Source organism: Anopheles gambiae, chromosome 3 (assembly GCF_943734735.2).
Source record: "Anopheles gambiae chromosome 3, idAnoGambNW_F1_1, whole genome shotgun sequence".
NCBI lineage: Eukaryota > Metazoa > Arthropoda > Insecta > Diptera > Culicidae > Anopheles > Anopheles gambiae.
This window is the reverse complement of record NC_064602.1, coordinates 90,327,071-90,340,047: the sequence shown is the minus strand read 5'-3', so window position 1 is coordinate 90,340,047 and position 12,977 is coordinate 90,327,071. Positions and strand designations below refer to the sequence as shown.

Genomic DNA, 12,977 nt, shown 5'->3' with positions numbered 1-12,977 from the left:
TCGAGGAACATTTTCAAAAGATTGATTGGCCTCACAGACATGTAGGGATAAAGAAGTCGCTAGAATGATGAGATATCCCAAATAGTTCAGCTTTGGTCGGTATTATCGACGGTGGCGGGTTTAGCGATAGGCGGACTGAACGGCCGGTAAAGTCCCCGTCGTTTTGGAACCGCGTAGAGTATTCCCTTAAGGGCTCCAGTAGACGAGGGTGGCCACATAGCTCAAGAAGCAACTCAGCACCACGAAAAGAACCCCTCATAAATTCCTTCTCCAGGATCTTCTGTGAGGCCAGTTTCTATGCGACGTAGTACAAAGGTGAAGGCGAGAAGATTCCATAACATCTTGAAATTGCCTAAGATTTTCATATAATCTAGGAACGAAATTAAACGCGGATGTGCCCTCTTACTTACCAAAATCTAAAATTGATTTTCCTGCCTTCACTTTTCGAGTGACTTCCACAATGTTTCACTTTGTTTACAAAACTCAAGACACAGCTCGGACAGCCGTTACCAGCGCTTCGCAACCAGCCAGTACTCAACGCGGCGTTGTAAACGGACTTCGCTCGGACATCGCAATCCGCTGTCAAACATGACAGTGCATGCACATACACAAAGAGCGCACGAAATACGCACACGGAGAATTTACGGGCTTAGCTGTGAAACTGTGCAAAAGTTGCAAAACACTGTGTAGCAGTTGCAAAAACAAAACAAACGGAACCAACCAACTGCATCACGATCAATGGCCACTGCAAGCCAGCCAGCCCCGAGACGGATGGTCCCAGCACAGGCACGAACGGCAGCAGCAGCAATCCCCCTGATGTAGAAGAAATCGTTAGCAGCAGCAGCAGCAGCAGAAGAGAATAAGAAACACACATACACACGCGAAGCAAACGGGCAGGCGAAGAAGCAAACAAGAAGCAGTGCACAAAAATAATGATTGCCGAAGGAACGGCGAGCGCAACAGGGCCCCCGACGAAACCGTGGTAAACAAGAGGGCGAGCGAGCGAATTACAAGTGAAAAGAGGGGGAGGGTTGCCGCGTGTGCGTGTGTGTGTGTGTCTCTCTGTGCGAGTTCGAAGGAAGGTGCTGCAGCAGCCGCCCGTGCAGTCGGCGCAGCGTCTTTCGCGGGTACGGATTTTATCCGACGATGAATGTAGCAGCAAATCGCCACATAAAGGAGGAAACCAGCAAGTGAGTATTGAATGTGTGCCTGTACTGTGAAGTGAAGAGGAAGAAAGGGAGAAGAGTGTGGCTGTGTTGCAAAGTGATCCAAATTATAGGTGAGAGCGCCAGAAGAAGGTTCAAGGATTTTCAAGTGCCAGAGAAAAAAAAAAACAATCTCGAGGGAAAGTGTGTTATGCGTCGTCCTTGAGAACGGTACATTTCATGGGGAGAAAAGGAGCCCGTATGTTGAACGAAATGTTATGCCATTGGACTGGTCGTAATGGGTTGACGCAAGAGAAAGGACCGCTCGTCAAAGGCAAGAGACATGCAAACAGAAAAAGTTGGAGCTGGTATAATGAAACGGTCCGAAGCGAAGCAACACACCAAACCAATTGGAGTAACAAAAAAAAAGAAAAGAATACAAGAAACGAAACGAGACACACATCCTCCGACCGTGTCTGTGAGCGTGTAAAAGGCAACCAATGACCAAACGCGAAGGGAAAGCGGGGAATGCATCCAAGAAGGCTGAATTAATGCGGCGCTGACGATGGCGACGACTGCGGACGAGCATACGCGTAAAAGAAAACATAACACGAAAAGGTTCGCCTCGTCCCCCTACAGGCCTGTAGTGTCCCCCGCACGCACACACACACGCATACACATATCAACGAATGTTCGCGGTCTTTTTGCGCAGATTCCACCGCGCGCGCAAAGGAGAAGGAGAAGGAGCAACCAAACCCCGGCAACAACACGCGAGAGTAGTGACGGCGGTGTGTGTCCTACAAAACAGCATACAACTACCCCCCTACTGGCTGTGCCTATACACACGCAAAACTATTCACTACACCACACGCGATCGGCACCCCACCACACAACCAGCCAGGCGCGATCGTCCACCGCCGCTGCATTTCGTCTCCTTGCGCATGCAATGCAAAAAGGGCAACATCGTATCGCGCGCGGACTTGTGTGCATCGGTGGTGTGTTTGTATGTGTGTGTGTGTCTGTGCTTAGTTTACATGTGTTTGTTGCTATGTCACTACTCCACTCCACACACTCGTCCGCGGAAAGGGCCGAACCGTTCCCTTCCACGCAGTCCCCCCCTTAAGTAAGGGACGATTCGAGCGCACACCGCGGACTGAAAGAAAGCGAGAAGAAACTGGTTTTTGTTTCGCGCGCGCACCACCCCCTGTCGCTAGCCTTTCATTTATTATTGACCCGGCGGGGGTAACATGGGGGGTATAGAATGTGTGTTCGCTTGCGGTGGGCTTTGGGCGCGCGCGCGTGTGTTTGCGCGGCGTTCAATCTCAGCAGAACCGCGCAAACCGGATCGGCACGCAAGACAGGCACCAAGCACGCCAAACAACTAAGTGTGCCTGTCTCTGTGCATAGCTTTTTTTGTGAGGAAATTTTAGATGGTATTTGTAAACCGTTCCTTTTTCTTCGTACAATTAAGGATTCGTGTTTTTACGAGCGGAGCGAAATTGCTTTTCTCGTTGTATGTTCTCTTTTTTGACCCTTCACTAAACTCTTTCTCCTTCTCCGAACAGTGAACACCATGCTGGTGAAGGTTGCGACGGTGAGGACGGCGCTGGAAGGGACATTGGACAGGGGAATGATGGAGAAGCAGCCGAAGAAGACAGAGAATGTCAGCAGCAGCAGCAGCAGCATCAGCGCAGCACGCGCACGATCTACAGTCTCAATATGAACGTGTGCCGGTTGTGTCTGTCGGAAGGCCACGGGCACCTTCAGCCCGTTTACTACGCGCAGGACTCGCCGGACGAGATACTGCTGCAAAAGATACTGGAGCTGACCACGGTGGAGGTGAGTTGGTGGCGTTACGAACGTGGCGTGTTACAGGGGTTTCCGCTGGTTCTCATAGTTGATGGACACTTCATAGGCTCTTTCTTATTGGAAGTGAGCTTCAAATGATGGAAATTGAATTCTATGGCACCCTTTCCGAACAGGTTCCTTGGAAAGTCCTATTGGATTTGTCCAACAAGGGTGCTATAGAGTCCAATTCCCATTACATTAAGCTCATTTTGCGTAGGAAAGACCCAATAAAGTGTCCCACAGCTATGAAAACTCCTGAAAAAAACCTGTATATTGCCACAAAATAAAGCTTAACAAACTCTTCCCTTTTGCACTTTTAGATCACCTACGCGATCGATTTTCCCACCAGCGTGTGCTTGGAGTGTCTGGCCAAGCTGGACGAGTTTACCCACTTCCGGCGGCAGTGCATCGAGAACAATGAAATGCTGAAGCTGAAATACTACGAGCTGAAGGCGGAAGCGGAAGCGGAGGACGCACAGTACTGCTCGAAGCAGGAGCTGAAGGACGAGGAGGCGCTGCAGCTGGCGGGCGTGAAGCAGGAGGAAGAGTTCATCCAGCTCGAACGATCGGCCGTCATTGCGGAGGACGAGCAGAACGGTGCCCCAGTCGACGAGCAGGTGACGTACGTGGAGGAGGAGGAGCCGGCCGGCAATGAGATTATCATCGGCGATGGGGGGCAGGACGAGTACGGCGCGGACGAGCAGCCAGTGGCCGGCACGAAAATACAGTACGTCTCGGAGGACGGCACCATGACGGAGTACATTACGGCCGGTGCGATCGTGCGCCGGGAAGCTGGCAGTCCCGAGCTGGAGGAACCGGCCGGCGGTGTTGGTGAAGCGCCGCAGGAGATTTACTACACCGTTGGCACGGACACGTACGCCATTCCGGCGGTGGGCGGTACGGAAGCGGCCGGCGGTGGTGGCTACGTGCCACAGGTGTACGCCGACCAAACCGAGATCGAGTGTACCACGATCGAGGACCATCTGCCGGAGGAGTACGTGGAGGAGGTACCCGCCGTCACGATGACGGCCCCAAACATGGCCCCGAACAGTGGCACCCACCCGGTGCTGGCTGCGTCCCGCGGCCGCCACGATCGCCCTTTCGTGTGCAAACACTGCAAAACGAGCTTCAAGTACGAGCACAACTACGACCGGCACATGAAAAACCACGCCAAGGTGCTGTACCGCTGTGGCAAGTGTTCGAAAACGTTCGTGAAGCTGCGCAAGTGCCAGCAGCACTTCCTGAAGGCACACTCCTCCCAGCGATACGAGTGTGACATCTGCTACCGGACGTACAGCTTGCCGACGCGGCTGGAAAACCACGTAATCGAGATGCACTCGGTGAACGGTATGTATCGGTGCGACCGGTGCCAGGGCGAGCTGTTCACCACCTACCTGGACTTTAAGGCGCACCGGTTGCGCTACCACCCGCGTACCGAGGAGTCCACGGCGGTAGGGACGGCCGGCGCCGACACGACGCCCGCCATCATCAAGCAGACGTCGTTCTTCGATGCGGTGCACATGGAGCACGTGCTCATGTCGAACAATTCCTGCACATCACCGGGCGGCGGCAGTCCCACGCCCAGCTCGGAGGAAGACCAGCAGCAGCAGCAGCAGCAACCCGCGAAGGAACTACCGCCCGCCCGGGGCAAACGTCCATCCACGGGGAGTGGTCCCGCAACGCCCCGCACACGAACGCGCACCAATGGCCATAACAATCGCGCAGCGAAGGCGCAAAAACTGCACGCAACCATAACGACGACTCCGCAATCATCTGCACAGCACGAGGTCATCCTAATAGATGACGATGAACAGCAACATCAGCAGCAGCAGCAGCAACAGCACCAACTAGAAGATTCGCCACTCCCGAACGGCGGCGCCAGCACACCGACGGTGCACCGGGAGCTGCTGCAGCAGATCGAGGAGAGTGAGGCGAACTCGCTCGGTCCCAAAATGTACACCTGCGACAGCTGCCCGAAGCAGTTCGTCCATCTGAACAACCTGAAAGCGCACATCTACGCCGAGCACGACAATGACAAACCGTTCAAGTGCAAGGTCTGCCCGATTTCGTTCAAAACGAAGGAAATTCTCGTGATGCATATGGTAAGGCTTTTAGCTTTGGGTGGTTGGAACTAGTGATGGGCAGATTTGGCAAAAATTCGGAGTCGATTCCGACCCGACTACGATCATTTCGGAACTGATTCCGGAAGGTATGACCGCCCAACATTATCCAGAGTCGCTCGGAATCGTCCAGAATCGTCCGGAGTCGTTCGGAATCGAAGTCGACCGGAGTCGGCCGGCGTTGGCCTGAGTTGTTCGGAGTCGTCTGGAGCTGTCAGGAATTGTCCGGAGTCACATGGAATTGACCAGAGTCGGAGTCATTCTAGTTCATCCGGAGTCAATCGGAGTCGGTGGGAGTTAACAGGAGCAATGTGCTTGTTATTAGGCATTACAGTTCGTTGTGTACAGGCCTACAGGCCCATACATGCCTTTGTTTCCAAGGCCGACTTTAGTCGACTCCGACTCCAACCGATTCCGGACGAATTCGGGTGATTCCGATCGACTTAGGAGGACTCCGACCTCGAAATTCAGTCGATAGTCTGTCGATTCTGGATGATTTCAAACAACTCAGGGTGACTCCGAACGTATCCTAATGACTCCGGCTGACTCTGGACGACTTCGGACGACTTCGAACGACTCTGGACGACTCCAGACGACTCCGACCGACTCCGATCGACTCCGACCGACTCCGACCGACTCCGACTGACTCCGACTGACTCCGGACGACTCCGGGCGACTCCATACGACTCTGGACAACTCCGGATGACTCCCGATAACTCCGACTCCGAAAGACTCCGGAAGATTCCGGGTGATTTCAAACGACTCCAGATGACTCCAGATGACTCCGGGCGACTTCGAACGACTCCGGACGATTTCGACTCCAAACAACTGCGTGCGACTCCGGACGACTCCGGGCGATTCCGACTCCGGACGACTCCGGGCGATTCCGACTCCGAACGACCCCGGAATACTCTGCGCGAATCCGGACGATCCCAAACGACTCCGGACAATTCCGAAAGACTCTGGGTGATTCCGGAGGACTCTGACTGCAGGCGGAACTAGTGGTTCGGATTTTTAAGGAGTCAGAATCGGACTAACAATAGCCTGAGTCGGATCGAAGTCGCTCCAAAGAGCACATCACTAGTTGTAACCATTGCCCTCTGTTGGACCTGTTTACTAATTGCTTTTTTCTCTCTTTTTAGCTACTCCACACACAGAACAACGGTACCACTTAAAACGTGCCCCAAACCACGACCTATTATTATGTGCCAAAATCCTTGTCCTCTCCCTACCGGTGGTGGCATCTGGTGTGTGAACTAAATGTGATTCACCCGATTCATCCATATTGGAGTGAGGGAGCATGCAAAGGATACAAGATTTCAATTTCCGTTACATCCCTTTCGGAAATCCGTATTTGTGAGTGCGTGTGTGTGTGTGGGTGTATGAGTGTATGTGTGTTTTTACGCAATATCCTACCATACCATTGTAATCGGTGGTGCTCTTCTGTTACGTTAAGATACGATACCGTATTGTCTAAGTTTGCTCATTCAATGAGAGATGGAGAGCAGAAAGAGTGGAGGAGAAATTGAGGGTGTGCAGTGCTTCCTTTGTTCCGGAGTTCCTTCTGGATCGATTTTTTCCGCGCCCCACTACCCCGCCACACATATCGGAACTGTTTGTGTTATAGCGAAAGGACTGTACGCAACAAAAGGCGTATATTACAGGGTTTTTCAGGAGGTCTCATGCGTGTCGGACGCTTTATTGACTCTTTCTTACTTGGAAATAAACTTAATGTGATGCTAACTGGACTATATAGCACCTTGTTGGACAAATCCAATAGGAATTTCCAAGGAGCCTGTATCTAGAGTCCAATTTCCATCATATGGAGTTCATTTCCCATAGGAAAGAGTCAATGAAGTGTCCCACAACTATGAGAACATTATTATTATCACAGTGTGGCCTTCCAGAAGCAGAAGCGACCTTCTGTTTGAGTTCTGTCTTCTCTCTATTGCACTAACCTTTACCTTTCTTCCGTTACGGCCAACGGTCTGCTGTGTGCTCATTATTAACCACCCCCGTCCTCTTCGATCGGTGCTGATCAATGTTACGCAAAAACACACACACAACAGAAAACAATGCAAATAAATCTCGCCTCTAGTTTGGTAAGTGGCCGTTTCCTCGCGTTTAGATCCATTAGAATGGTTTAGCCGTGCTATAATGCGCGACGTGTTTCGGTTGAGGCTGTTGGGCCCATTCTAGGTAGGACAAATTAGGTAAAGTAAGTCGTACGCGCACATTACGCAAGTAAAAGAATGACACGTTTTCAAGGTTAGGGTACGTAGTTGTTAGATTTTATTCATTTCGTTTTTTTACTGAACGTTTTTCTTTTATAGGGAAATAGTAGCAATACAGGGGACAGCCAAGTGCAGGTTTGCAATAGGTCGAAGCGACTGTTGGAGAATGCCGGGGCAACTCTTTAAACCATTTTTTATCTTCTAAGAGTGCAATAACTTGTGCAACGAATCCCCATGCCCCATTTGCTCCCACTATTGCTACTACTACTACTAGAGTCTGTTGTAATGTACAATTGTTGAATTTATTTTACATTTTACACTCTCCTGTGCCGACGACTACGAGAACTGTATTGTTTTTTTTTTAATCGTTCATACTATTGGCCAATAAGGTTTTCTAGGGTATTTCGTGTCATAGATAAAATACTGAGGGAAAATTGATGAAAATGACCAGTTCGGACACCCCTGAGGGAGACGAACCCCAAACACTTGCGGGAGAGATTATATAGTAAGAGAAAAAATCGCCATAAACATAAACAAAAAACCATGTGCAAGCAGCGCTACCTCTAGACGCGCAAATGTAGCATTAAAAAAAAGAACGTAAAATACTTTCTATCCTTCAAAACAAGTAAAAGGACAGCAAGTGTGTCAACCAATAAGATTGGGAGAGAAAAAAAGTTATAGAAATGTTTTCTATGACAAATGTGAACGTTTTTTTTCTTTTTCTTTTTCGTGTTGTGTATTGATAAGACAGGATGCATGTTGCCGTTGTTTCCGTTTTCGCTCCGTTTCTCTATATATTTGCTGTTGTAAATGTTAATGCACGGTTAAAGATTTCACCTCTACACACACATGCGCAATATGCAGAGACAGCGGCAAGCTGGAAACACCGTGTACACTGCGCGGCGTAGGCTTATAATAGGATGTATGTATTATGAAAACGCAACGGAAACCAAGTGCAAACCGCGACGAAAGATACTACACACAGCCCAGCAACTGTCATCCTAAGGATCGGCAAACGGGCAAACTGTTCGGCAAATAGATAGATTTCAATCGTAAAACATAGAAAATAAAGAAATGATACATCTCAATTCGCCTCTAGCTGCATTTCGTTCGATTGAGCCAAAAACAGCGGCTTGTTTGCGCATCCAAAACGCAAGGGCTGATGCGCACTTCGTCAATAGGTGGAAATAGGTAAAAATCTATTGGTATTCAATCCGCATCCTCATCGTCGTCATTGTCTTCCTGGTGGAATTCTTTCACGGCCGAAATCTTCAGCACCTCGTGGGCACCTTCCCCGTCGTCACCGTCCGCAGCCGTCCGTCCACCGTCGGTATCTTCATCGCCGGCTCGCGAGTGTTTGCTTTTGCCGACGTCCTTTTCCTTCTTCGAGCCTCCCGACGTGGGCTGCTCCAGCCCGGCCGACCAGGTGCCGCGCGGTATGTCCGAATAGGCAGCCGGATCCATCGGGTCGAGTGGGGCGGATTTGGGGGGTCCACGCGGTGGACGACGGTCACGGTGATGGTGATCCCGGTCCCGGTCGCGGTCACGATCACGGTTTCGATCGCGATTGCCGAAACGATTGCTGTAAAAGCAAAAAACAAGACATTAAAGCGCATTGCAGCATTCAATTGTGCGCATTGTAACTTACTCATCACCCCTCGGCGCTGGACTGCGATCGCGATCTCTTCGGTCACGGTCCCTTCTATCTCGATTGCGCTCCCGATACTCGCGATCCCGATCCGTCTCGGACATGCCCGTATCATTCCCGGCATCATTACCGGACGAGAACGTGCGCGATCGCTTCTCATCCTCCCGTCCACTACCCGATGGCTTTGGCGGTCGTTTCGGGGGGTTCACAACGGGTGGTTTAAGATTTTCCAGTCCCACCGGCGGTACCGGTGGCAGCTGGGCGCCAGTATTAGCCGGCCCGATCAACGGTTTGGCCGGTGGCGCTGCCGCCGGTGGATAGCTTTCCACCACAACCGTTGGCGGGACGGCTTCGCTCGCCGCCTCCTTCTGCTTCTGCTCTTCCATCAGCTCGCGCCGCAGCACTTTCGCACTTTTCGACAGCTTCGCATCCGGATGGGTCGGCGGCAGCCAGGAGACAATGCGCGTGTCCTTGTTGTAGAAGTAGAACGCTTTGCAGCCGACGTCGTACTCCTTGCGCCAGTTCTTCGGCAGCGGGTAGCGCTCGAGCAGCCGCTTGACGCGCTTGTCGTAGTCCTTCTCGATCTCGAAGTCCGCCTCCCCGTACCGCTTGACGCAGTACATCGTGCAGAGATGGTACACGTTGTACTTGTTCTGGCACGCCTCCACCGACTGGTAGCCGTACCGTTTGGTCATCTTTTGCTTCATCTTTTCCGTCCAGTCCTGCGCTGGGTTGCTTTTCTTTTTCGCCGCATACTCGAACGAGTCCGGATTCACCTGATCGTACTCGTCGTAGTCTTCCGCGATGATTTCCTCGTTCACCGCGTCCGCCTCACGGCGCTCCTCGTCCAGCTCATCGTCCTCCTCGTCATCGTCGTTTTCGCCGTGGTCGTCCGAATCGCGGTCGCTAGAAGCATCGGAATCACGCTCCCGGTGGTCACGGTCCGAGTCACCTTCCGCCGTAGACGGTGCTCCTTTCGCTGGATGCGAATCGTTCGTTCCGGCAGTGTTTTGCTTACCGGCCCCGTCCGGTATGATGCCACGCTTGGCAAGACGCTTCAGAAGCGCCTCGGGTAGCGTCATGATAGCAAATTTTCGTTGTTTTATCGGTAAAGTACGTTCTCTCGTGTGCTTCCTGTACGGCACCGGGGTGCGAAACTTGTTTTGTTTACATCGGCAAGCGTTTGACAGTTTAGCTGTCAGGGTTGTAGTCAGAGGTGAACGCTTCTTGAATCAACTGTGGTAAACAATAATTTTTCGTTCTGCATTTTGGTCCGCGTTCGTGAACGACGCAATTTTGAAATGGTTTTATCGGAAAGACTTCGGACTATCGAGCGTTATTATCAGCATTACTTTCCAGCGGTTGTTTGAATGCTTTTTATTCAGTTTACATCCATACAATGGCAACCGCTACGCAAATTACAGTCAGAATTCTATAGATTAACGCTTTTCCGAGATTTTTCGATATTTCTCCATATATGGGTCTATAAAAAATAGGAAAACCACTAAACTGGATTAGTATATGCTCTCTGGAGCGCACCTACGACTCCGATCCGACTCTGACTATTGTTAGTCCGATTCCGACTCCGGGAAAATGGAACCAATTGATCTGCTCGGAGTCGTTATTCGGAGTCGTCCGGAATCAATCGGAGTTGTCCGGGCTCGTTCGGTGTCATTGGCCGTCCGGCAAATCAACTAGTTTGTACAAAATCGTTTGATTAGCCTTTTGATTTAACTCCAGATTTGATTTGAGTTCAGTACAGGTTCGGTCCAGTAAAAAAATCATACCTTCATAAACCTGGACCAGTTCCTGAACCAATATCTGGTTCAAATTTCCCATAAATTCAATCTAAACAACACCCACCGATTATTGCTTTACGTACATTTGGTGACATGTATTTCAACGTTTTGTAAAATAAGGGACACAGCTTCCTTGAAGCTGAACTTAGGCAGATACACAGTTCAGCGCCTCTCACGTTCGTATAAAAAAGATTGACTTATACATTAAAAAATGGTGCTTAATTCTGTGATTACTTACATTATAACATTCATCATTACATGCTAGCATAGTCGGGCGCCCCTTGATGCGTGCACTGTTTTAGTGTTTGATTAGAGTGTGAATCGAAAAAAACCCATTTTGCTAAGCTGCTCGCGTGAGGCAGATGTGATCGTCGAATGGTAGCCGTTGTACTGTCGCTTAAGTACAATGTGTCTGTGTGTCCTTTGCATCCTTTTTTGCCGTTGCTTGTGCAGCAATGAGAGCGTTGAGGTGTTTTTTTTTTGGTTTCAGATTCACCCGACCAGAAATGCCCAAGCGCTTCCCTGGCATGGCTGGTGTGTCCGTACCTAAACTACCTAATAATAATATGATGGTCCCATGAAACTGGGCAAGATAGTGGAAAAACAAATCGGCGTGTGTGCCTTTAGTGCCGTACCACATCAGCAAGCGAATGGCCAATGGCGAATTCTAAGGAGTTCGTTGAAAAATGATTTGAACTAGCAGTCCCGACCGTGTTCCCTACGTTCGGTTGTTTGAACACGCGCGGGCATCATCCCACCCCGGCCCGCCCCCTGCCTTAGATGTAGTATAACCGCACCACCGACTTGCTGATGAGCGTATCGCCGTCGTAAAAGCTCGTCTCGATGGTCACGTTGCCGTTCAGCACTTTGGCCGGCATCATCTGCGACTCGGGCGCGGCCTCGATGGTCGACTGCCAGGTGTTGGTCGTGTTCGGGCTGACCCATCCCATCTCGAAAAACCATTCCTCCATAATGCGCCCCTTGAAGAGGACCTTCAACAGAAAAGAAACAGAAACCACGAACGATGCGCCGCGCGCACGAAAGGGCAATTAATTAATCGATAATTACACTTAAATGACTCCTGCAAACACGCACCGCAACCCGCGCGGCCCACTCTTGCTTGCTTACCTTCTGGTCGAGTCGAAAGTTTTCCATCGCCTCGACGGTGCTGAAGTTGATTTCCCGCGACACGGCACGCAAGCTGAGTATCTTGACCGGCACCTTCGCCTCGTGCTCGACGTCCGGGCAGGAGAAGTCCTTGTTCTCCTGCCAGATGATCTTACCCGTGTCCGCATCCCGCAGTATCATCCAGTTGCTGCAAACAGTGACGAAAGACGACTCAAATCGTACAGGGAAACACACCAATCACTCCTCGGTAGTTGCTGCATCACTTACATTTGAAATCCGTTTAGAATTTTCTCCCCTTTACCGAGATCGTCCGTGCCCATTGCTCGCTTGTTGGTGTGTCTGCTGGGGTGAAGAAAAAGCCAAATTTACTCTCCTCCTTGCGATGTGCGATGCGGTAAACAAATAACTTGGCCGCAGCTATGATGCTAATGACAGCCGAAGTTTGACGCATCGGTCGGGTTTGTTTTGCCCGGGGGCAGGGGCTGGCAACACGACTGAATGAAACTTAAATATAAAATTACCGTTAGGATTCAAATTACGGACAGCTACGAATACCGGACATTAAGGATGTTTTTATTTAATTTCTTTATATTTTGACTGTAACCATGCTAATTTTATATTTTAAGATGACTGCCATGATGTATTAGAATCTATTAAAATGTGTTATACACCTATTAGGCCTTGGTGACACAGTAAATAAATATTTGTTGTCGGTCAGTTGACCACAGGCATTCTTAGCAGTTTTGCTTCCACCCAATTCCTGTGTTCCATTTGTTCCCTAATTCCTGTTTATCACGCAAGTAGTTATAAATGTGAAAAGAACAGTGTTTTGTCAAATTGAGCTATCAATTTCATTAAACACATATTTGGTTCTGGTGATGGTGATAAATTGTATAAAAATATTTTTTTCGACCGTGATTTGAAACATGAGATCGAAACTGCACGGATTGTCAATCAAAATATCGTTGTAATTTCACGATTTTTGCAATGCTTTGACTAAAGTCATTGGATTTTTTCCTTTAACGCAGAAGGTTTGTTTTGTTAATTGGCTAGGT

The 12,977-nt window shown here is 50.0% G+C and overlaps 3 protein-coding genes across 3 annotated transcripts; 1 reads left to right on the top strand and 2 right to left on the bottom strand.

Moving 5' to 3' along the window:
• Positions 1–537: 537 nt before the first annotated feature.
• Positions 538–8,435, top strand: LOC5668034 (zinc finger protein 57). The gene is made up of 4 exons (XM_061662326.1): positions 538–1,190; positions 2,711–2,984; positions 3,314–5,095; positions 6,256–8,435. The coding sequence occupies exons 1-4, from the start codon at positions 1,147–1,149 to the stop codon at positions 6,286–6,288; spliced, it is 2,133 nt and encodes a 710-aa protein (XP_061518310.1). The 5' UTR covers positions 538–1,146; the 3' UTR covers positions 6,289–8,435.
• On the bottom strand, positions 7,383–10,189 carry LOC1280883 (uncharacterized protein DDB_G0284459). The gene is made up of 2 exons (XM_061662334.1): positions 8,996–10,189; positions 7,383–8,929 (listed from the first exon to the last, which is right to left on the bottom strand). Exons 1-2 carry the CDS (start codon positions 10,075–10,077, stop codon positions 8,557–8,559), a joined length of 1,455 nt encoding a protein of 484 aa, XP_061518318.1. The 5' UTR covers positions 10,078–10,189; the 3' UTR covers positions 7,383–8,556.
• Positions 10,190–10,861: 672 nt separating this feature from the next.
• On the bottom strand, positions 10,862–12,357 carry LOC1280884 (probable cGMP 3',5'-cyclic phosphodiesterase subunit delta). Its single transcript, XM_320754.3, has 3 exons — positions 12,190–12,357; positions 11,923–12,109; positions 10,862–11,786 (listed from the first exon to the last, which is right to left on the bottom strand). The coding sequence occupies exons 1-3, from the start codon at positions 12,240–12,242 to the stop codon at positions 11,571–11,573; spliced, it is 456 nt and encodes a 151-aa protein (XP_320754.1). The 5' UTR covers positions 12,243–12,357; the 3' UTR covers positions 10,862–11,570.
• Positions 12,358–12,977: the final 620 nt, after the last annotated feature.